The 24,102-nt window shown below is 40.0% G+C and overlaps 1 protein-coding gene across 1 annotated transcript in view; it reads right to left on the reverse strand.

The window, feature by feature from the left end:
- The window catches only part of ELTD1 (EGF, latrophilin and seven transmembrane domain containing 1), a 74,868-nt gene that overhangs the window by 30,327 nt on the left and 20,439 nt on the right, over positions 1–24,102 (reverse strand). The window contains exon 3 of the mRNA XM_010582559.1: positions 5,320–5,472. Within this exon, the coding sequence (XP_010580861.1) occupies positions 5,320–5,472 (153 nt within the window). The remainder of the gene's footprint in view (positions 1–5,319; positions 5,473–24,102) is intronic.

Here is a 24,102-nt window from a genome sequence, read left to right on the forward strand (position 1 = left end):
CATGACACTGAATGTGGGAAAGAAATTGGTGAAAAAGAGGAACTGATTAACTGATTAGTGGAGGAGAAGAGCTACCTGAATTGATAGGAGGCCTTTGTGCAGCCAGATGGGTGTTAAGAACAGACAGACAGAAAGCAGATATAGGGGGCTGGAAATGCACTATTAGCATATAGGAACTATTTTTGCACTTTCATTTTGATACAAGATTGTTGGTGGTTTTCAAAAAGGAGTAGAACAAAAATGAGCAATAAAGTATGTGAAATAAGGTTGCTAGAGAAACGGAAATTGTGGAAAGCCGGAAAAATGTACTGCCCGTCTGTGGATATATCTAGGGAATGCAGAAAGATGTCTGAAGGATACTTGGGGGCCATCTGCTTATTTGGACAGCATTATTGGTAACTTCGTAGAACATTTTTTTCTAATGGCAAGAGAGCCTCCATAAATAATTAGATGAATGCTTTTTTTTTTTTTAATACAAAGCAACTGTAAAATGCATTTAAACATTTAATGGAGTATGCCAGCAGTTTCTGCATTCACACAATTTTTGCTGGTTTGTGCTTAATTCCCCAGCTCCCTTTCTTCTGCTTGTAATCCTAGACGTCTTCCTGGGGTTCAAGGAGATGGTTGAGGTCCCACCTCACTTTCATATCCCTATTTTCCTCACTGAGCAGTGGCTCCGATTTGTACCTGAAATGCTGTGGTTTAAGCCTGAGGTTCAGAAGCTCCCACTGAAAAGCCATCCAGACTCTCGCATGGCACAGACGGGAAGGAGAGCAGAGGCTAGAGGCACATTTGCTCTCCCCAGCACAACCACCTCTGCTCTTCAGGGAGAGTTGCCAAGGAGGCTGCGTGTTGGAATGGGTTGGCACAAGCACTGAAGTTTAAAGTGTGAGGTTGAATTACAATTATCTGCATTAGGGCAATAGTTTGTTTCCACATTTAATGCCCCAAACTGCAAATGTTTCTCTTTAATGAGCCAAGTTTTGCATTATCCATATTTGTCTGGTTTCTGTGACCTCAGTATTCATACTCATGGAGCTAATATACTCATGGAGTTATACATCAATGAATCTGGCACAAGTGAAAAGCGGGGGGAAAGCGTGATATAGTGCTACACACAGGCTACCTCATAATTAAATGCTGTCATTTAAAGACATAAGGCTAAAGTTCTTACTCTTGGCATTTAAATAACCTCTCACACCAGTAAATTATGAAGCTCTTTCTGAAACAAGTGGGTGCCTGTCAGTGCCCTGTTGTGTGACTCTGTGTAAGACAGACAAACTTTGAATGAATTGAAGCGGAAAGGGTGAAAACCATGACAATAGCTGTTTGTACGGCAAGAACACACATCAGCCTTATACTAAAGATTTCTTTGGCCTTGTCAGCTACACGGAGGAGGACGTGTACATCTTAACAAGATATTCAGCACATAATGCGGTGCTAAAACACCAGCAAATGACAACAAGCTTTGTTAAAGCTTACAATGACGTAAAAATAAATAAATATTTGAATACTTTCTAGACTACCATTGCTAAGTATCAGGTTTCCATGTGATTTACTGATCAAATATTTCAAAATTATTATGATATTTTGCTTTCATGAACCTTTAGTTTGGTAAGTCATTTATTTGTCATTATTGGGCAGTCACACAAATTACCCTTCCTTTTGTAATTATGTCAGATATTAAGTGTAATGGAGATTTTAATGAGAAGTCAGGAATATCCAAAACAACAGCAGAAACTCAAGCATCGAGGCACATCTCTGGCAACAGGATGGCTATTTAAAGCCTGATAGAGACACCCTGTCGAGTATATGCAAATAGACTTTCTGCAGTTGAGTTGTCCATATGGAATGAGTCCTCATCGTGCCTATCTAATTTACAGTTTCCTGGAGGAAAAAATCTCCTGGATGACAAAATTAAAAGGCAATATGCCTGATCTTGCAAGGTACTAATCAGCTTCGTATCCCTTTTAAATCAATGACATTGTCAGGGGCAGCCAACAATTTGTGACAGTTGCAAGAATGCTGCTTTTAAGTTCCTGCTTTGAAATACTGTGTGCAGTAGCTGTAGGTTTTTGTTTCTTATGTTTTGTAGTTAACCAAATATGCAATTGTTGGACCACACACGGACAACAGCTTGTCAGTGCTTTCACCAGTCCAATTTTACTGGAGCTTTGGGGTGAGGATCTCGAACCATCCTCCTTGATCTACTATGGGAGGGGGACTGGGCTGCCAAGGCTTGCGTGAGCAGTCTTCACAGACAACATTCCTGGGCAAAGGTTGAAGAACAGCAGCTTTTTAAACAGAAGAGCATTTGCCATAGCTCTGCAAAAAGCCCTGGCCTTTTAGTAAATATTCAAAACAAATCCTGGAGCTGAACTTTGAAGCTTTTATAATAGCTCCGATCAGAAAAATAATATCACCAACACCACTTAGACTAGTGTGAAAATAGATTTATAACCTTTTATTTTATTTCTGTGCTTTGTCACTCCTCATTTACTGCAGCAGGCAAGGAAATTCCAATTAAATTAAAAGTACTGAGAACAGTTATTATGTTCGGTCTTGCCAATTACTGGATTGTACCTACATCGCTTTGATTCTTCACCAGTCAGTCAAGACAGCTTGATGTCTACATTATACCTTCTGCTTATTAGTAGCTTGCAAGTGATTGAAAAGTTCAATTGCAAAGGACTAGATGTTCCCTCCCTGTGTCTCCATACTGTGGAAGGCAGCAGCACACAAAGTAGAAATGAAAAAGCCTACAAATGGCACAGGTAAAAGAAAAGTTAGCAGTGTGGCACAATGCCATATCCCATCCAGTGTACAACTCCCCTCTCGCAGAAAAGAATGTGATGGAGAATGGGTGCCTTCCCAGTGCTCTCAGAAATACCTGAAGAAAACTAATAGTATGTTCCTGGAAAAGGCAGAGTGGCATGGATATCACTTCCATTTTACAGATGGCCATTTTCACATTTTTACTCTGTTGACGAGGGTGAAAAAAGTAGGTTTATATTTCACCTTTTTATCTGCAGCCAAACATTCAATAAAATGTGAAGTCTGAGGAAAAAGCATGGCTTGTACACAGTAAATAGATTTTAATAGCTCATGTTCAGGACAGCAGAAAAATATCATCTTCAGAAATATCACATCTCTGCACTCCTTTTTTTTTTCTTCTCCATTTCCTTTCTCCATCTCTTTTTCTCTCTCTCCCTTCCTAACCTCCAGTTCCTCCTCTATCTGCATTTTTCATTGTCATCTCTTCACCAATTCTGCCCGATAACATGGATGAAATACTGCTGACTCTCAACTCAAAACTCAACATTTTGATTGGACTAAGGGCGAACTGACATTTCCCAAGGCCGTTGTCTCAAGTTTTCTTTTAATCCACTACCTTGAGAGTTATAATCCCTTTGTATTCGGAAGTTTAGTATAGTATTCAAAGAGGGGAGGAACACACACGCGTATGCACATTGACTTTGAAACGGACTCACTCGTACACACACTGTGATGTACCACACTTGCACCACTGGGAACTCCAGATAGGTTTGATGGCATAAACAAATAGGCTGCATAAGGGCATACTCTCCAAAATTCAACCACTGTATTTTTAAAGTTACTGCCATATATATTATACATATATTAAAGAGCAAACTTAAGACTTTGAAGAACCTGAAAATATTTTGGGGCCCTAAAAACTTGGGTAGGATGGATACTTGGTAGCTCTGTTCTCCAATTTGTACTGGTTAACTTGCACTGTATTTACAGTGACAACTTTGGTGTTTGCTTCAGCTGTGTGTAGTACACCCTCAATACACTACTGTCAGCTGCTTTTGTGCAAGTCATATCTACTACCTGTAGCAGCAGATCCATTGGGTACAAAATATCCTATTATGGTTTCCCTGACAGATAAAGTAGAAAATTAATTGTGGATCAAAAGGTTGTCTTTAGGACTCACTGCTTGGTAAAGTAATTGGTACACTTGTTTAATGAGAAAAGGTGCCTACAGGTAATTTTTTGTTTCAGTGTGAGTTTTGGAAGCTCTCAGCTCCTCCCACATGGATTTGCAAAAAGGAGAAGAAAAGTGGTAAACTAACTCCCAGTAGAGGATAAAAAAAAGATGTCTGCCCAGTAAAGAAAAAAAGGGGGAAAAAAAAAAAAAAAGAAATTAACGAGCTAATGGTAAAAAGCTGAAGTGACACAAGAACAGTCAGGGAAGTAACCTTGAAGACAAAACTTCTGAAGCTGAGGAAACGTCATAATGTAAGAATCAAAGCCTGGACCAGAAATGGTGAGAATATTTACAGCAAAATGTGCTAACAGTCTCAATCCCAGCTAATTTAAGAACCATTCATAGCGGCTGGATAAAGCAGAGCTCCTTTAGATGGATGTGAGCAATGGGCAAGAAATGTTGATTAGATCACTTTCTGGCTTAATATGCAGTCATTCCGCTGATATTAAGAGCAGTAAGAAGAGAGGTTGTCAGCACTCACAAGCTCACAGGAGACATATCTAGAATGAGGCACAGTCAGCATAAAGGTGTAAAGGGCAATAGATTTATTTCTCATTTTCCCATTCCCTGAGGACTGTTGCAACATACAGAGAAAATTACCAGGAGTTTGAAAAAAGAGAAATAGTTACAGTTCTTCGATTCAAAGGAAATCCTAAAGGATTGCATAGTTGTTCAGAAATAACATTTTTCCAGAGAACTTTTCCTCCCCTCTAATCTTGAACATGTTCCATCCAACTGCCTCAGAAACAGAGGCTGATGGGTGGCACAGGAGGTAGGATAACTACTGATCTTGGTCATTGCTTTTGATCAGACCTGGAAAATTACCAAAAATATCCCAACCAAAGCCCCAAACAAAAAGATATTTGGAGCATAGTAGGTCAAACGTATAGGGAATTTTGTTGGTCCAGAGCGAGCTGAATGCAGAATACTTTGTCACTCTCTTTGTCTTAAGAATATGACCACTTTGCTCACAGATCAGTGAAACAGTGGCATAAATAGGTGGATTGGGGATTTCTGTGTTTCTGTAACTATATATTCATTGTCTAAAACTGTGACATGTGGATTAAAAATATTGCAAGCAGATTCAAGATTGAAATGTTACTGAAAGCAATGGCAGCTGCTATGTTATCAGTGAGAAGTGTGGGCCTGAACTGGAGTATTAAGTCTGTACTGGTCCAAATTGTGGGAATTTTATATCCTGACTTCAAACTTCACAAGTCTGAAAGCATTTTGCTAGGTTTCTATAATTAACAGAAGCAATAAGAGAAGAGTGACAATGTAAAGCTAGCTGGCATACATTAATAACTTACCCACGCAGGAGGTTCCATCATTAGGTACAAAAGTTTGTTGACCATTGCTGGATTTGAAACCAGGCACACACATGCAGAAATAACTTCCCACGGTGTTTGTGCAATTGGCATGCTCTCCACAAGGCTGAGTAACATTTTCACATTCATTATCATCTGTCAAGACATAAATTATGGAGAAATATATTTGCATTTGCCGATTGAAGAAAACAGTAAAGTAAAAGCTTAATTTGGCCTCTGGTGTTTTATTTATATAAGTTTTGAATGCTGAGCTGGCACTCTTGGTGTTTGTCTATATAGTTTTCCCTTTGCTAGGGATGTAATCAGGTGTTCAGCAGCACTCTTCTGCCCTCATCCTGCGTGAGTCAACAAATGAGAAAAGCAGCGGGATTCTGAAGTGAATGGTTGAATTGGATATTCACTTGGAATAAAGGATTGAGACAAGTGCATGTTCTGCCATGGTTGTATTTCACAACATTTTTTTGCTGCCCAAAAATCTACAGGTAGAGGGTCACCCCGAGGATGCATCTGGGAATTTAGAATTAGAGAAAACAGAGCTCAAAAGGGTATCAGGAAGTCACCCACTTTGTTTCCTAACACCAAAGTAGGATCAATATAGCTAAACTGACAGTTTTTACCCCAGTCTGTTTTTGAAGACCTTCTGTGATATTTCTCAGGAGTCCCAGATAACAAACTTAGAAAGTTTGGCCTGCTGACTGACCTGAGTCTTCAAGTATATTGTTTTTTCTTAGTTATCCCAAAGATCTTAACAAACAGATGAGCAAGATTCATGGCTTGATCTTTACCTCTTAGCAATTGCTGTGCAAGTCATCATTTTTGTACCTGCAAATTTACATGCTCTATTTTACAGGGCTCATCCCATGCCTCCAATGATACATGAAAAAGGAACTATATACATAAGTTTTAAGACTACTTCATCTCTACAGAGCCTCTGCATGTGCTATCATTGAGAGCATGGGGATCCAGCTAGCTTGATCAAAGTTCAAATGAAATAATAAGCTCATGCTTTGAACTGTATCGTTGATCAGTGCAATGACTCAATAAAACTGTTTCCTCTCCAGAATCTTCCAAGGTCCCTGTTCTCTGTTAAATAACTTTCAGACCAAACTTGAGAAAAATTTCCACAGCTTCCTTACCCAGATGCTCTATTTATCAAACTGAGAGTAACACTCACAATACCGATAATTCCATCTTTCCAAATAGCCCATTTCTCCCAAAGCACCCCAAACCTCTGAAACAAACAAATCAGTGAAAGTCTTCCAAAGAAGACGACACTCTGAGTGGAGTTCTCTATTTTCTACATCATGAGAAAGGAAAAGAGTTAAAGGCTTCCTGAAGTCTACTAGGATTTTGTTCCTGTTCTCAAGCATGAGAATGTTCTCATGTTCTCATAACTTGATGAATGACAGGAAAGAATTCTAAGAGGGAGAGAAGTAACAACTTATTGCAGAAGAGGAACGATTAAGGAGTGTGGCAGGGAGAAGAAATATGATTTCAGAAAACACGCCCAAGGATGAGTTTCAGAAAGGTGCTGTTTCTCTCCTGATGGTCAGTGTTCTCATAAGGTGTTTACAGAGATAGTGTACAGATAAGTGAAGTGTTATGTAAGCTAGGGCATTGGCAAGATTAAAGTACACCAAGAGCCATAAAGTGTTGCAGGAATACATTTCTGCAATATAACTTGATCAAAACCCCCAGCATAACCCTGGAACAGGACATTCTTCAGATTTGAAGTCTGCCATGATTCTGAATGTTACTCAGTTGACTCGGAGATGCAAATACCAATTTGGAACTGCAGCCCTCCTCAGGGGAATTTGGGTCAACAGTATCAAATGGATTACACTCATTATAACTAAAATTGAATGTAATTTAATAAGGAATCCAAGTAGAAAAGCACTTTGCCAACACACATCAACAATATTTATTCTACTGCTTTGGTATTCATGAGAATACAGCAGAGAAGGTGTATGATTTGGATCTTAAAGAATGCCAAAGTAAAACCAAATTAGTTTAAGTGGAATTAGGACATGGAGGAAAAAAATGTGGTGTTGATCCAAGTTCAAAAGCAAAGCATGAGAATTTGAAAAACCTAGTTTGGCAGGTGGCATTGCAGAGACCAGGCCACCAGACAATTTACAAATCTTGGTAACAAGGTCCACTTCTTTGAATATTATTTGTGTGTGTCTGTCTGGCTCTCTTGCAATCCCAGTTTGCTCCTGGACCCTGGCATTTCACAACAAAAAGTGGACCATCCTATTTTAGCTGCCAAGTAAACTTGCTCTTAGGAAAGTATTATAGATCCTAGAAAACAGTATGTGTTGACTTTGGAAAGCTCATGGGAGAGTAGTCACAGAAGATGAGAAGTAGGACACCAATGACTGCAGGACTTCATTCAAAGTAGAGGAATAACAGAGTTAAGGAGAGAAAAGCTACAGAGCTACAGCCTACATGCAAGAACTTTTCTTTGGGATTTGTTTTCTAGGAGCTCATCTATAGTCCTCAAAATCCAGCAATATTACCTTTTTCAGGTGGTCCAAAGAGTTTATAAGCAATATTAAAACAATTCATGCAATGGTCATAAATAAACTCCTTACAACTATGCCTAATAAACTTTACTGGATTATTGGTGTTTTTCCTGAATATTTAGGATATCTGTAAGGGGTTTAATGTTGACTGTATTGCCTTAGGAGGCTTGCCTATTGGGAGCGCCTTTTGGATAATCTGAGAAACCTTTAGAACATTGAAGAATAACAGTAACTTACATTGCAAACACAAGAATGAATATTTTAAAGAGTTAAATTCATAAGGAGATTTCTTTTCACTATTCCCATGGTCTAATGTAATACTGAGCAGACCATGCTGGGGGATAATTTACTGGACCACATCCTGCTTCCATTGAAATTAATGGCATAAAAGTCACTGACGTAAGCAGGCCCAGGGTGGTGCTCGCTATGGAAAACTACTGGGTTAATGAGAAAGGCAAGTGAGGAAGAAGTTTTCAAGAAAAAAAAAGGAGTTTCCGACTAAATGTGTTTAATCTGCCTAATTTCACACAAAATATTTTACAAGATCAACAATGATGGTAAAAATATCTTCTAGTTCTCTATATAAACAACTTGAATTTTTTCTTCAGACAGCAGTTCAACTAAAGCCCAGGGGATTAAAGTAATTTTCCAAATTTTACTTGATCTATAATGTTATTGGATTTATGATTTAAAGGAAGTCAAGAAAAAACAACAGGATTTATAGACGGAAAAGTGTTTGGGTTTTTTTTGGTTGTTGTTGTTTAAGAAAATTTTCTGTCTATCCAAAGAGGATACTTTAAATGACAGCAAGTGTATAATCCACCTGCTTTGTTGCTACCTAATTTAATTATGGCATGTGCATTCACTGCTGGCACAGATACTCACTGAACACTGCAGGCAGTATTTCAGGAATGTACACCCCTTTAAAGATTTTTTCTTTTTTTTCCAGTAACTGATGAAAAATTTGGAGACTCTTAAAGACAAGACTGGCCAAGTGAAAAGGTTAATTATCGTGACTAAATGATAATGCTGCATTCAAGTCTGTTTGATACACAAGACATTTCCTGAATAACTGAACTGTCTTGAGAAATGACAGGGCGGGGGGCAGCAGGTTGTTTTTTGGTTGTTGTTTTGGTTTGTTTTTTTAACATGGCAGTTCTATAATATTTGGATTGCTCTAATATCTCATTATTAAAAATCACAATATAAGGAAGGTTATAAATAGTTTCCTAGGAAATTTGTGTTAAATAACCCAAAGATGGGTGGATATAGGGATGGGTATGTATGTGTACCTGAATACCTGTAGGATGCTCACATGGTACAGGTGTAAAATAAAACCCATTCTCCATTTTTACGTTAAAAATGCAGCTACTATGTATTTTACTGTACATAAATGTAATTATGGTTAGATGGAATCAGCTACTAGCTGCATGTAATCATATCTCTCTACTAGTCTCTTGAAAAAGTATAAGGATCTTCAAAAGCAAAAAAATTTGAAAAGCTGATATACCCCTTTCAAACTCCATTTTCAATTGAGGATGGTAATTCTGTACTAAAACTGCTTGTGTTCATTAATTGAGAACACCATTGGTTTAGGATTGAGTAGCCCCACTAAGAAGTCTGAGCATTGATGGAAGTTTTCCCTATCACAGAGGGCTATAAATAAAATCCAGTGTTCGAACAATCACTCTTTTACATCAGGTAATATTGTTCATTGTTAAGTCAAGCATGTATGAATTTTGTTTAGTAGTGATATAATACATTTTTGTATAAAGAGCATTCAATTCTTTAAGAAACTTTAAAACATGTGGATACAGAAAGGAAGAATGATTTGTGGATTTTAGGGCCATGATGCATTTGGAAGCTAGAGGAATCTGGTAAGATTTTAGGAAAAAAGAATAGACGAAATTTCTTCTATCATATTCCATATACTTTCTAAAGTGCAAGTTTTATCCTGTCATATATCCTGTTTTAATACAGTGTGGTTATAAGATCGTAAGCTACAATAGGAAAATGCCAGGGCAACTACAGCTACAAAATGACATAATTTGTTATTATTGTGAGCATGAGAAAATGCTTTGAATTATCAATTTTAGGTGTGAGTTTTTTGTAATGCTGTTTACATATTTTACATGAAATATGTTGTGAGGGAAAGTCTTACGGCAGTAGATTTATCCAAACAGCTTTGAAGGATTTCCATTGCACTGGGCACATCTCCATGATAGACTTTTTAATGATATGATGACATATAATATGAAGAGTTAGTTTTGGGGTGAAACTTGTCATATTGATTCATGATCACACAGAATTTTTTCTTTTTGTATTTTTGAAGTAAACTGTTTCTCACTTCACTTCAAGTAACGAACAAACAAGGTTGAAATCGCCCATGTTAAACAGAATGATTTGTGCATTTTTCAGTCCTCACCAATCCATGCAAAATGAGATTTTTTGTAGAAGTGAAACTTTGTATTATAGAATATATTCTGGGCTCTCTGGCACTGAATTAAATTAGGATCAGCCAGGCCGATGGCCTTCACTAATTGGTAAGTGACCCGACTGGAAAACTAGCAGTGGTGAACTTGGAGTTTTGTCACTGGTGAGAGCCACCTGTGGCTGCAGGAGCTTACCCCCGGGGAGCCCCCCGCACGGAAAGCCTGCCCTGGAGCTGCACAGCCTGTGAGCTCAGCCCTTGACTTCCACGCTCCCAGCTTTTCTGCAGAAGAGCTGGAATTCCCAAAGTCTTGGATCAAAACTTGCCAGTTAGACCTACATCTCCAAAGGCTTTCTGCTGAGGCCTGGCTACAGGCGGAGCGCTCGAGGCTGTGGTTCCTCTGCTTCGTTGGCAGGGGCCACAGTCCCGGCTCCCCACGCAGGGTAATCTGTGCTGCGGCCAGGCTGCTTTGCGGGCTCTGACCTGGATAACCAGCCAGGCTGGCCGGAGAGGCAACAGGCTTCCCAGGGCAGCAGAAGTCTGGCTGTTGCAGGTGAACTCTTCTGACACCTTGATGTTCAGGAGAAGGATTTTAATGAATTAAGAACTCCTGACCAGAGCTTCAGTTGGAGACCCTGAGTTTTCCCAAAGCCACACCTGAACAAGCACAGGCACGACAGCGTGATTTTCAGAAGTTTAATGAACGCTCAATGTTACTAAGGTCCCTAAGCAGCTCATACCGAGGCCGTTACTGTATACTGCAACGCATTCACATTCTATTCAGTGCATTGCCCAGATGACATTAAAACATCAACAATTAGTTTCGCCCCAATCCAGGCCTTTTGAAACCAAGGCTGGAGGCCTCTGGGGCATACCCATCTGTCAAGAACAGCAGTGGCAGCACAGGGCTGGGGACCGGTATTGGACACAGTAGTCTGAAAAGTGGACAGCACCGGGTAGGAAGGAAACGCAGCCAGAGCGGCTGGGGAATACATTGATTCATTGCATCCGGCTGTTCTCTTTCGACAGCAGCCTCTGCTGCCAAAGCTGCTATGGAGCCCCTGGGGGAAACTAAAACTACCCTTCCCTAGTGTAACCCTCATGGGAGAACAGTACTTGAAGTGCCTCACTTAACCCCTCAAAAGCAAGGAAATGAAAGGCTTCCTGTAAAACAAATTCCAGTGCTACTCACCCTGCTGTGCTTAGCTTGTCTGGAGGTCTCAGAACAGTGGGTGATCTTACATACATTACTTCTGTGCTGGAGGACTGCGCGTCTACAGCCATCGCAGCCTGAGTTAAGAACAGCGATACCATTAACAACCTTGCCTTTCCTTCCTTGTGATGTGTTTCCATTAATGGTAATTTAACACAATTTGTTTATGATTCTCCAAAGATTCAGCATTCAAGTTTGGTCTAAATCAGCATGAAAGAGTAGATGCTTAGAAAAACCACTTGAGACTGCAGAACTGGGCTGGAAATCTCATTTAAATATGAATTGCTTTCATAATGGGCCCGATTCATCCCTGTCCTACACTGGGGCAGGGGACCATGCAGTTGCTGCATAGGAAATCTTGCCACTGCAAACTCTGTCTTGCTAAAATTTCGTAACTCTCTACCTCCTTGCAAGAGCTTTCCACAATGCCTTCTCGGGATGCTTTTGTAGCTTGGCAGTGTTTTTAACTGGTTTGAACCTTATGGCTCTGCAGCTTGCTGGACTCCTAAAAGCCCTTAGTTCAGCAAACAAATATTTTCTCTTGCATTCTTCACAGGCTGCGTGTGTATGCAGAGATGATTTCAGATCAGCAGTTCTTTCATGTTTGGCTGAACTAAAGGGCCTCACAACAAAAAATTCCCTTAGTCCCAGTTTAAGGAACAGGGCAGAACAGTTTAAAAGAAAAAGGAAAGGTATGTTCCTACATATTCAGAACACACTCAGAGAATGGACAAGGTTCGGAGAGGTTAATATATTATCTAAACTGCTTCCCTCATCTCTTGCTGGTATTTTCAGACATTACAAATTAAACATGAAAAGCATTTATTATTGGGTAAGTGCCAGTGATAAAATTGTCACTTGTTTAGCCACACAGAACAACCTGCCTGTTCAACACTTGTGAAGTATCGCAAAAGGAAAAATCTATAATTTGTGGTCACTCATGTGTGAAGAATAAGGGGGGGGGGAATCTTTAAAAGTGCTAGTCCTTTACTGGAATCAAACCGTTTACAGAGACAAGCGTCTGCAGGAATTTGAGAATAAAAAGGAACAGGGTGCTCAAATTACTGAAACAGAGGGAAAGGAGGGAATAAATAGCTGTTGAGTGGCTGTGTCCCACCTTCTCCCCAGTACTGGCTCCCCTCCTCCTCTGGAGAGCAGGGGTCTATGGGCACTGGAGACAGCAGCAACGCTCCCCCCCACCCCCCCAGAGGAGACCTTAGAGCTGCACTGACCAGCAGAGACTCGGCAACAAAGCTTCAGACCTGTGCAGCTGCAAGTGGGGACCTTCAGTTTGGGTGTCCAAACCCCAAATTAATAATTTATTGTCTGGCTGACACCCCTTCCGTGACCAGGTCGTGAGGGGAAGACCTATGAGTGCTTTGAAGATTCAACCCTTCTATTACAGGCAAAACTCAGAGCTGGTCAGGCCTCCCCTGTTGATACAGTGAGCAGGGTCTCCGGGTGCCTGTCAGGGTGCAGGTGAGGAGCACAACCCACACTGCAGCGCAGGCACAAGGGACGGGGAGCTGCCGCTCACTCTTTGGGGAAGCAGACCATGACCTCCTTGCACCTGGAGTGCTCCAGGCTCCCCTTCTGCCTTCCTCCCAGGAACATGGCATTAATTCACCAGCTGAGCACCTGGCCTGATGAGCTGTTAAAAGGCAAAGCTAAAGAAGGAGGGAGATTGTTGCAGAGTAATGTCAGAGACAGTAACATGGAAAAAATCCAGGATGAAGATGGTCTGCTGGAGTTCTCAGACTGAATTTGGAGGCGAGGAGTGACGAGCGTATGAATTCTCTGGAAAACTGGATTATAGACACTAAATAGGAGGGGCTAAAACAATAATTCCATTTTCAGTTCCAGTCACACGCAGCTCCTAGTTAGCCATAGTGTGAACTCAAACAACCCAAGGCTCCCATCTGACAGGATGTGAACAAGTGAGATGTCACCACTCAAATCTAAACATTTCGGTCCCAAGCAAGAGATAAAACAGAAGGAAAACAGCTTAGCAAACAGTTTGATTAAGGGGGAAGAGAAACTTCCAGGCAGCACTTTTCCAAATTTCAAAAACAAACAAACAAAAAAGCTATTTATTCAGAAAATGCAGCTGGGAAACACATCGCCACTTTACGGCTTATATATGAAACCCACTGTGGTACCATCCTGGTATGGGTAAGCGAGATGTGAAAAAGGGGGTAAGTGAGAGACAACACGGCTTAAATGAGGCAGAGGAACATTAAGCATTATCCGATGAGATTTATCAAACTCGCTACAAGCCTGCAGCAAAGGCTGTGATAAGAAATAGCGGTCTTCTCTGTCAGGACATGGGCTTGTCCTTCAGTCACACAGGACCAAGTCCTGGGGTCTGGAACACCACGTGGCACCAGTAGGACTGTGTTCTCACCATGCCGGGGAGCCGGGGCTGGAAGCACCCAGATGCTCATGGAGGATCGTCATTGTGCTGCTCTGGGAGCCCTCTGCAGAACGCAATGGGCGGTTTCAAATATTTAATGCCAGTGACACTGTGAGGCATGCGAGTTCATTGCACAGATGGCATGTGGTGGTGGACACAAATGAGAAAGTACATGGAGCTCTGTAATGATTTATAAAGTAACTATCCAGGCACAGAGCTGGTTGTACATTAAAGGTACTTTTAATTGGAGTTGATGGAAATGATTGACTCATTTTGTTTGGGGTGGTTCATATTATACATTTGGGAGGCAGAAATTAAGATCCAGTTGCTGAATTCCTCCCTAGAATGGGCAGATGGATGTGTTTGAACTAAATGGCAAGCTCAGGTTCATCTCTAATTCTGAAGAAGGCTTTCCCCCAGCTGACCCACTCCGTCACTCCTTCTTGCAGCAGGCTCTGAAATAGCAGGACTGTTTCTGCATTTACTTCTAAGAGAACAGAACATGCTCGTGTTTGGTTTAAGTGTGTGAAAAGTCTGTTTCCACAACAGGGCCTGAACTCAAACTCACTATTGTCCAAGGAGTGGCTCCCGTTAACCCACATCTTTACTTTTATAGAAGCAAAGGGGAAAAACCTGCCAAGAGCAGAAGTCAAGAATGAAGACCACATTGCTCTTCCTTTCCTCACCCCACACAGACCTAATTACCAAGGCCCAACCTCAACATCCTGGCAGACACCTTGCGTGAAGCTTACTACTCAAGAATTAGGCAGAATGTAATTAAGACACATCATCAGTTTCTTGGTTTACCTCCTTCAAAAACATGGAATTAAAACAAGGTGAAGTGCAGCCAAATGGGAATATGCTGGATTCAAACTGCCAGCAGTGTGCAGGTGGCAATGTTTTTCTGAATGCTATCAGCAGAAGGGTTTTAGAAACCTCCCTGTTACTAAATTACATCATTCCCAATCCAGCTTTCACTTTTGTTGTTAACTTGCTTGTTTTCACTGAAACTCATCCTTTAACTGAAAAGTAAAGCAGCACATGCACAATCAGAATATTTCTCCTTAAAGTGAGCAGCACAGTGGTCCCTTACTGCAGAACCGAGTGGGCAGCCCAAGTAGAAGTTCTGTTTTAGCACTGCAAACAGAACTGTATTTAAGAAACAAAACACCAAACCACAAAACCAAACAACCTATACCCAGACAATATTTGCATTGTAATTTCTTGCAGACTTCCCATTGCATTTTCCATTTACCATAATACTGGCATAGAATCAGCACCAAAAAGTAGATGTATCAGAATGTGAGGCTGACATCTTGATTACATTGTTTAACCCTTTTTTCAGTTTATATAAATAAATGTGATGATTTATTTATGCTGTGTACACATATCTCCCCAATACTCCAGTAGCCACTGTATAATAGCCTTCAGGAAAACAAGACTCAAAGTTGTTGTTCAATTCCCAGTGCACCTGGTTCTTATTTCCAACACTAAGTTCTGAAAACTCTGTTTGCAGAACTGTCTGAAGTATGGCACATTCTGTTATTTGTCTAAATCCAAACTTTCTTTTGCATATTACATCAGATTCTGTAAACTGTCTTCTTGTAGAGAAAATAGTTCCTCAGTAGCTGCAAAGGGATTGCACGCTACCATGAACCAAATCTTGGGATCCATCTGAACTACATCCAACAGATGTTAAAGGCATCTAAAGAAAGGCAGTATAAACATATCAGAATTACTCTGTCCATATCTAATCCCCAACAGCTAGTAGATGGATGTCTCCTACAGCCAGTTACACAAGGGTCATCACTTAGATGTTGTGATCTCTCTGGCTTCTTCAGCAATGCCCCATCTAATGGCAAGTGAAACACAAGGCTGGAAGTCAGGATGAACACAAGTTCCTACGTCTCACACTTGCAGACTACCTTCCTGGCCCTGGGGAGATAAACTCTGTCGGTTTACATTTACCACTGTAGCAGCATTTTTGGAAGGGAAAAGAAAAACTGAACTCTACTGAAAAGGTTTTTGCTAAATCATGATATAACATGATTTAAGAGCTTTTGTAAGAAGTCTTTATTTGGGCAACAGGGACAGATGCATATGTAGAAAGGAAAACTGGGCTCATCAGTGTTTAACTATAAGTCCCTCTTCATGCTTTTGAACCTTCTACTTAAAAATAGGTGGTATGTTGAAGTGCAGGTATCATTGTACTACATTATCTTCAATAAATTTTGTCCTTTGAAAAATAATCTGCTGTAACATACCTGAAACAGTATTAAAAACAGTTCTTGCTTTTAGCTTTGAGATCTGTATTATGTTCCATTTTGGATTTAAAAAGCAGAATACAATAAAAGATGTGGTAAAATTGCTTTGAGAGAAGTAATATCTCAAATAACATGGAAGGCCATAAAACAGTGACTACAGAAGCTATTTTTTTTCCATTGTGGAACAGTAGTCATTGATTTCTGAAACCACAGGCTAATTACACTCTAAGTGGACAAAGTACTTTAAGGACTCTAGTCTGGGCATCAGAGACACTGAGTTCATGATGTACTTTTGTCAAACCCAAGTTATAGTACTCAAGAATAGCTTGATGAAATTTGATTGCCAGTACTATTCAGGAGGTTCGATGAGGTGACCTCATGCTTGTCTATGAGATGCATGGACCTATATTGCTCTAAGTTAATATTAAGGTTAGGTCATTAGAAGAAGATAACACCAATAGCAAAGAATACATTTTTTTTTTTATTTTTAAAGTCAGTGCTGTTTGATTCTTGTCAAAAATTACATGTGAACTAAGCCTCTTCTACAGTGGCTCACATAGCTTTCATGTGGCTTGGTGACAGTGTCTTTTTTTATATTAGCTCTATTTGTAAGTTATCCCATTTAAACGCTCTGGAATTCAATAGCTTCACTACTGGATAATAGACTAACTCACAAAAGGAAATAATTTCAATCTTTAACTGAGAAAAGCCATTAATTACTGGAAAACATCCAGTCTCCAAACCTGAAGATATCAAATATGGTCTGGCAAGGAGGAGACAATTAGTCTGAGGAATTCTACCCAGAGGGAAAACATGCCAGCATTACTTCAACTAGACTAATGACTTCAACAATAACCACTAAAGTATTTCCAGCTACTGTTAATGGCATAAGTATTTAACTCCATGGTGAAAATTTCTTAACTACTGACAGTGATATTCTCAGAGACTGACCCCAGTGGTTCATTTCTGGTAACAAAGGTCACTATAAAAACTTATAGTGTTTGGTGTCCCATTCTGTGTGTCCATCCCCCCCTCCACCCCCTCCCCCCGCCTTTTTCTTCCAATGGTAATTAAAGCTAAATATAATGGTGCAAGTAGAATTAGAGGTTATAAAACTCAGGAGAAGTTAGGTCTATGGTACTGCTCAGACTCAGTCAAAGGGTTGCAGTTTTTTGGGTAATCATAGTAATTTTCCCATATAATAGCCAAATATCATCTTAGTGGAATTTGCTCATTTGAAAAATATATAGCCCTCCTCCTTTCTGGAGCAACCTCTTCCAAAAACCAGACTGCTGTAAAGGCCAGATTTCCTCGTTTATCTCTCCTTCCTGAACCCTACAGCTGTCAAGTGATGGAGCCCATGGTCTCCTCATGCCAAATGGTCTTGATAGCTCTTTCTGGACCTTTCTTTCTAAGGCATACAATCTGGAAAACTTTAGCTCCATGTCAAATGGCAGAATGAGTTAATGCAACTCAGGTCCCTTAATGAATTTTGAATGTGAAGGTAGTATATAGCACCCTATTTCAATCTAAAGTGACTTTTCCCTTGCTGACTGCACCAACAACTGTGATCTTCAACAGTTGTTACACACTAGGTTGAAATACTCTGCTTATTCATAATCACTGTTGTCTACGTAACTTTGTCATTTTCTAGTGAGCATGTTTATCCGTAGATACAGGGGCTAAGGACTTTATTATCCCAAAGATATGAAACACACTTACGCGAAAACATAAAAGTTCCATTAGAAAAATATCTACAGTTTGGACAGAAGTAATACTTATAACAGGGAATAATGTTGAAACGTAACACAAGTCAGAACTGAAAACACTTTCAAGTTTGCCTACCATAATATAACCTGCCACGTGAAGTGTTATTATATGCATTTTATGCCTGGGAGTACTGACAGGCAGGAGGGTGTAGATATGTTGTATAAACACTGTATATTTTTCAGCAACTGGAGATACGCCTGTACGCCACAATGGAGGGCTGCACAGAGCTCAGAGGCAGGTCGTACTGCAAGCAGCGATACCACGTTAGTGCCACTCTCTAACCAGGCCAATTAGCCCTTTAAACACAGTCTCTATTAGCCTGGACATAGCACCATGCTGCACAGCCACACTGCTTGCTATTGCTTGACTTGGTTTATCCAGTACTGCACAGTGTCAGCTCAGCGGACCCTTTGAGACAAAGTCCCAATTAGAAAACACAGAGAAAACACTGCTGCCACTGATTAAAATGAGAGGTATAACTTGCATACTAAGAAGGCAGAAGCCACAGAAAAGGAAGATTGTCATAAGGTACTGAATAAATGCATGTAAAACAACAGATTTCCACAGACCGCCATGCTGGGGATCTGTCAGAGAGGGAGGCACTGCAGAAACCTTCACCAGTAGTTTTCTAAGTATTACGCAGCTGCTGAGTTCTCAGTTGGAAATGCTAAAAACTTGTTTCCCAAGCAAATCACTCCAAAAAAAAAAAAAAAAAAAAGTAGCTTCCCTTCATTTATTGAAATAAATCTCTCAAAGTAAGTGCCTAAATCTAAGTTCAAGCAACCATAATCAAGATAACCTCTTGATTATCAAATAGACTGAACTTGCAGCAGCATTGGGTAGATTTCTACAGCATGTTAAGTATCCCTGAAAATTGGGCCATTTATTAGATATGTGGAAAAGTGCTGCAAGTTTCATTTTTGAAAGTGTTGGACAAGAAACTGATTTAGCAAAAAGCAACAGTAAGGACTGTTACTCTATTTTTAATTCAGGAAAACTATTACATCATGTATCAAATGTTTTGTTCATTAAAAGAAGTCATTGCCTTTTGTCCTCTGTGCCTGTCTCTGGACGTACCAGCACAGGCAGTTCTGTAGGATATCCTTGGTTTTGCTCCAGAAGTCCCAGCTCAGTCAAGATACTGAAGATCCCAGAATAGCTTGTTGGGAAAGGTTCCCTGTGCTTGAATTTGTTGCAAACTTTGTGTTATAGTAAGCATTAAACATTTCTTTTGTTTATTCAGTCAAGTGGAGTAGGTTTACATCTCCAATCTAAATACAGAGTATGCACAGAGAAAAGCGGCATTTAAAAGACAATTATTTTCAAATGGTCAAGCTGTTAAATATGAAAATACTGGATTAGAGGTTAAATTCTTATTCCAGCTGCCTTGGCTCCAGATCAGGCACTGTAAAGTCAGCCTCGAGGATCTCCTCCAGACACCCAGTGAAAGATCTGGGATAGGGGACAGCTGGAGCCAGGGAAAAGGACATGTTGGGGGTCAGACAGCAACACACACTGTTGCAAAAAGGATAATGCCAAGCTTTAGAAAGGCTGACATTTTACAGAGGGATGACTGTTGTTCAGAGGAGGGCTTTACCAGTCCTCAAATCCACCCAGGAATTTGAGTAAGGAAAGGGCATTCCTTTCCTCTTAACTGGTGACATCCATGTTATATCTGTTAACGGCAAGGGGCAGAGTCACCCTGTGAGTTAAGGCCCAGGAAAGAAGGAAAAATTGTTTTCTAAGGAGGTCCACTTTTAGGCCATTAAACTGAAAGATAATGATGGGGTTTTGAGGAGCAACAAATTTCTTCACAACTTCATTTTGTGCCTGTTTTAGCCAAAGGCTGCACTGTTGTGTTATTTTATGTTTGAACATACCCTACTCTGACAAGCCACTGAAGTCTTTAAAGTTTTCTCATCTTTACTGCAGACAGTACTTTGATCTCAATGCCAGAGAAGGTCAACACAAGAACTTCAGAATTAGACTTGTTTACATCCAGCATACAATACAAATAAATGAATGTGGCAAGGACATCCCAGGCAGATTAAATAAGGCCACATTTTCCTAGTTCTACTTAAAATGTTTTTATTTTTGCCAACCATTGTGCAAGCGATGTCATCATTGAATCCAATGAAATTCACTTATTGAAGTGTCCCCCCTCAAAATGTTTCATCAATCATAGTCCAGAAGGGCTCTGTCATAGGATAATTGCAACTTGGCATACCAACAAAGAGCATCGAAACGTCCTCAGCTTTCTTATCTATACAATGTGCAGGGATGACAGCCATTTTATTAGCTGAGATATTGTTACCCCCATCAGATAGTGTGTTTTGTTGCTTTGATGTTTTCTGTCACCATAGCAGAGCTGTCCTTTTCAACCGCATGTTTAACGAACAGCTGTGGTGGCAGTTTATGTTCCTTCACAATAACACTGCCTACAAACATCTCACAGAAAGAGGCAAAGGGTGTACCAATTGCACTTTATTGGAAAAAGGATGGGAAGAGCAAATGGAGTTTCTGCCACAGTTATTTCTAGTCAAGACATAACTGTGGAGTCATCTCTTGTCTACATTTGTCTCCTTGAGGAAGAAAAGATCACTAGAGAGTGAATTCCCTCCAAATGGACAGCCAGTTGAGAAGCCACCTAAAAACGATTTCAGCCATCCCTGTTCTCCTGCCTCCACTTACAGTTTTATTAATCCACAGAATATTTAGTGAATTAAAATAGCATTTGGGGTAACTGCTTATATTTAACACTTCTCCACAATAACTACAACTATTATAACACTCAAATATGTATCTTACTTCCACACGCTTGCTTAGATCATGCAGACTTTGAAGGCTAACAAGAAATCTGTCATGCAGAGCAATATGCAAACCCATTTAATTTTCTATTTAAATCCTTCCTGACAGAGTGGACTTTTCCTGAATTTCAAAACAGCAAGCCTGTTAACCAAACTCCGAAGGTGGAAAAAGTCTGCTTGTCGACACCAGGCTTATCTCACTGTACTATCACTTGGGCAATAATTATATTAAGTGCTGCAGACACAATTTAATAATTCAACATTTGCCAGCTGCTACTGAAGACTTCCCATCTATACTAAGCATGGGGAAGGGCTGTGGACTCTCCAGTGGACTGCATGACAAATTCTGTCCACTTCTTTTATGTCAGCAGTGCTCTAGCACACCAATTTCTGTTGAGGGATGTTGTTGGGATGATAATGGGAACAGCACAATTAGAAGTCATCAGCCCAGCAGGAAATCTCATCTTTGGTGGCTATTGGGCAAGAAGTTGCCCCTGATAACAAAGGGAAAAGTAGGCAAGAGTAAACTGTTCTGGCAAATACAGGCATCTCTCTTGACTTTCATAGTTCTATGGATACAATATGCCTCTAGAGAGTCAAAAGGCATTTTAACTGGTGCCAAATCCAACAGGCCTGACATAATGACACCCTCCTCACCCCCAAGTAATTCCCAGATATGAAAGGCGGGTTTGCCACATTTTTCCAGGTCTGTGTTGCTCTTCCTTCTCCTGGAAGGCAGATCCTGCTCCTTCCTTTACACAGTAGTCTCCTTTCCTGATTTTCCATCTCCATCTATACTCCTGAAGCCACCTCCACAACTGGAGGTTGTGAGCTCGATGCACCCTTGAAGATGTGACCTTGAGAGACTTACAGGTTTCATTTTCATTTATTGACTTTGCTATAGACTGTGGGTGGAAGCTGGGAGAATCACTTAACCTGCCTTTGTCTCAGTTACCCATCTACAAAATCCTTTCTTCTACCTTGTCTGTTTTGATTTAAACAAAACAGACTCAAACTTCTAAAGGTCACATGCGCTTCAATAACAATATGAACTCATTTGGCACCTTCATCTTGTTTGGGTAAGTGTAAACCAAATAATGACTCCTAAGAAATGAAACAAACTGAAACTTCCTTTTGAGCACTGCTCTCCAGAATGTTTTTGAGTGAAGGATGGTGCAAGAATAAGTTGCATAGTTAGAAAGGTACCTTTTTTCCCCCCACTAACAACCAGACTAAAAAGAAAGCTCCGTCATGGGTTCAAGTAGTTGGGAGATTTAACCTTGAATACCCTTTTGATATCGCAGAGAAGTCACATATTGCACGTATTTGTTTCTAAGCCCTGTGCTGTTGTTCTCATTGCTGAGCACTGGAGATGGTCTGGAGACACAGAGGGGAGGCACTCCAGCCCAGTCAACGGGTGCCCTCCTTGCAGTAACTGAGCAACGCTTTCTCTCAAGCAAATCAAAACCTTCCCTAAAGCAAAGTTTCTTCTCCTATGGAAAAAGTTTTCTAGCACAGAATTTAAAATAAAAATTGTGGCCAAAAAAAGAGGGTCGTGATAGTCTAATTTGAGCGGAATTGCTTGTTATTTTTAAGCATCAGTGGGCACCTCAAGGCTACAGTGCTCAGTGCTTTAGAAATGCCTTCAGTATATGAAATGAATAATTTTACAATATTCAGTATTTTTTTAATTAAAGCTTTAACTCCTGAAGTCACATGAACAACTCCAATACTCAAAGTTCATACAAGACAAAACAAAACTATTAAACTGCCAGCAACAGAAAGCATCTATTTTAAATAAAAGAAAACCACATATTTTCATGTTTCCAGTTTCCTGGTTTGCAGGGTACATGCATACAGAAGACCTGATTCACAGATAATATAGCTTGGCAACAAAGCTTCTGCAAATCCAGTGGCCCTAACACTTCTCATGAAATTCTTTGATTTTCCAGTTTTGCATATACACCCTGGGTATACCACATATCAGACCTCTTGAAAAATTAATAAAATATGAAGAATTACATAATCATACTACCTCATTTTGCTGACACATTTTTAAAATCCTCCTCACAAGAATTTGATAGATGATAAACTAACAATAAAGAGAATGGAGACTAACAAGTAGTTACTGGGAAAGTCAGGGGCAGAGAATTACTTATTTTGTTATCTGTACATGTTCCTTCAAATAATAGCTGCTGCCACACTTCAGACTTACAGCTCTGACTAACACCTATTGACAGACTTAGCTCATGCCTGCCTACCTACCTGCTTCACAAAGTAACTACGTAAGGGTCCCACCTTGCTGCCTGCAGTTAAAAATATGGAAGCCCTTCCCCTCCCCTGTTTTTTTTTTTTTTTTTTCCCTTCTGCTGCTCATTGCTATGATGTCTGCCTGCATCCTGAAGCAGACTGTCAGTAGAAATCTCAGTGCTGTTTCCACTTCCTTCCCTTTTAATAGCTAGCTCAAGAAAGAGGTAGTAAATTGGCATCTGGAGTATTGGGGCCCAGGAAACTACTCAGCTGCAATTGAAATCTGGTGCATGTCAGGTGTGACGAGTTCTGGGAAAAAATCAGAAACTTCCACAAATGAACTGCAACTGCCAGAATCACAGAACGGTGATGAAAGGGGCTCTTCAATGAACAGAGTACTCCTTGGTCACTTATAAAGGATTATTCAATTATCTAATAATTAAACTTTTAGATAATGAAATATTTTTTAAAAGAAGGAGGGGAAAAAACAGCAACAAGGACTTTGCTTGAGCAGATGTAAAACTGACACATCTGCCTCCCTTGATACCAGCAAATTGGCTCTTTCAATATGTTTCATTTGTTCTCCTGCCAATTGCTGATCTCTTGTCAATTTACTCTCAAACTTGGAAGAAAATTAAATGGTTTGATGACATATTGGTTTCTGTATTTTATCTTTGAAATGCAAAATATACATTTCAATTAACTTAGAAATGTTTCACATCTTTGAAATCTTTGTAGTTGCAGGATGTTGGGCTTGATCCCCATCTGGAATATAAGGGCATAACTCCATCTAACTATATTAAGCTAGGCAGTTTATCACAGCTGGTGATCTTGTCCATAGTTTTTCCACAGATTAACATAGAACATGTCATATACTTATTTAGAAATATGTAATGTGAAAGAGGGTGACTCCCTATATGCTTTAGGCCTGCTTAAAAATACCTACACTAGATGATTGCCTAAAAATGCTTCCTAATAGCCTTAAATACTCAAAATGAAACGATGGAACTGTCATCACAGCAAATCACACAAGGAAAGAAAAATGATAGCAGCATTAACTGCATCAGCCACCTGCTCTATAAAGGTTATTAA

This window comes from Haliaeetus leucocephalus, unplaced genomic scaffold (genome assembly GCF_000737465.1).
Source record: "Haliaeetus leucocephalus isolate CR32 unplaced genomic scaffold, Haliaeetus_leucocephalus-4.0 Scaffold848, whole genome shotgun sequence".
Classification (NCBI taxonomy): Eukaryota; Metazoa; Chordata; class Aves; order Accipitriformes; family Accipitridae; genus Haliaeetus; species Haliaeetus leucocephalus.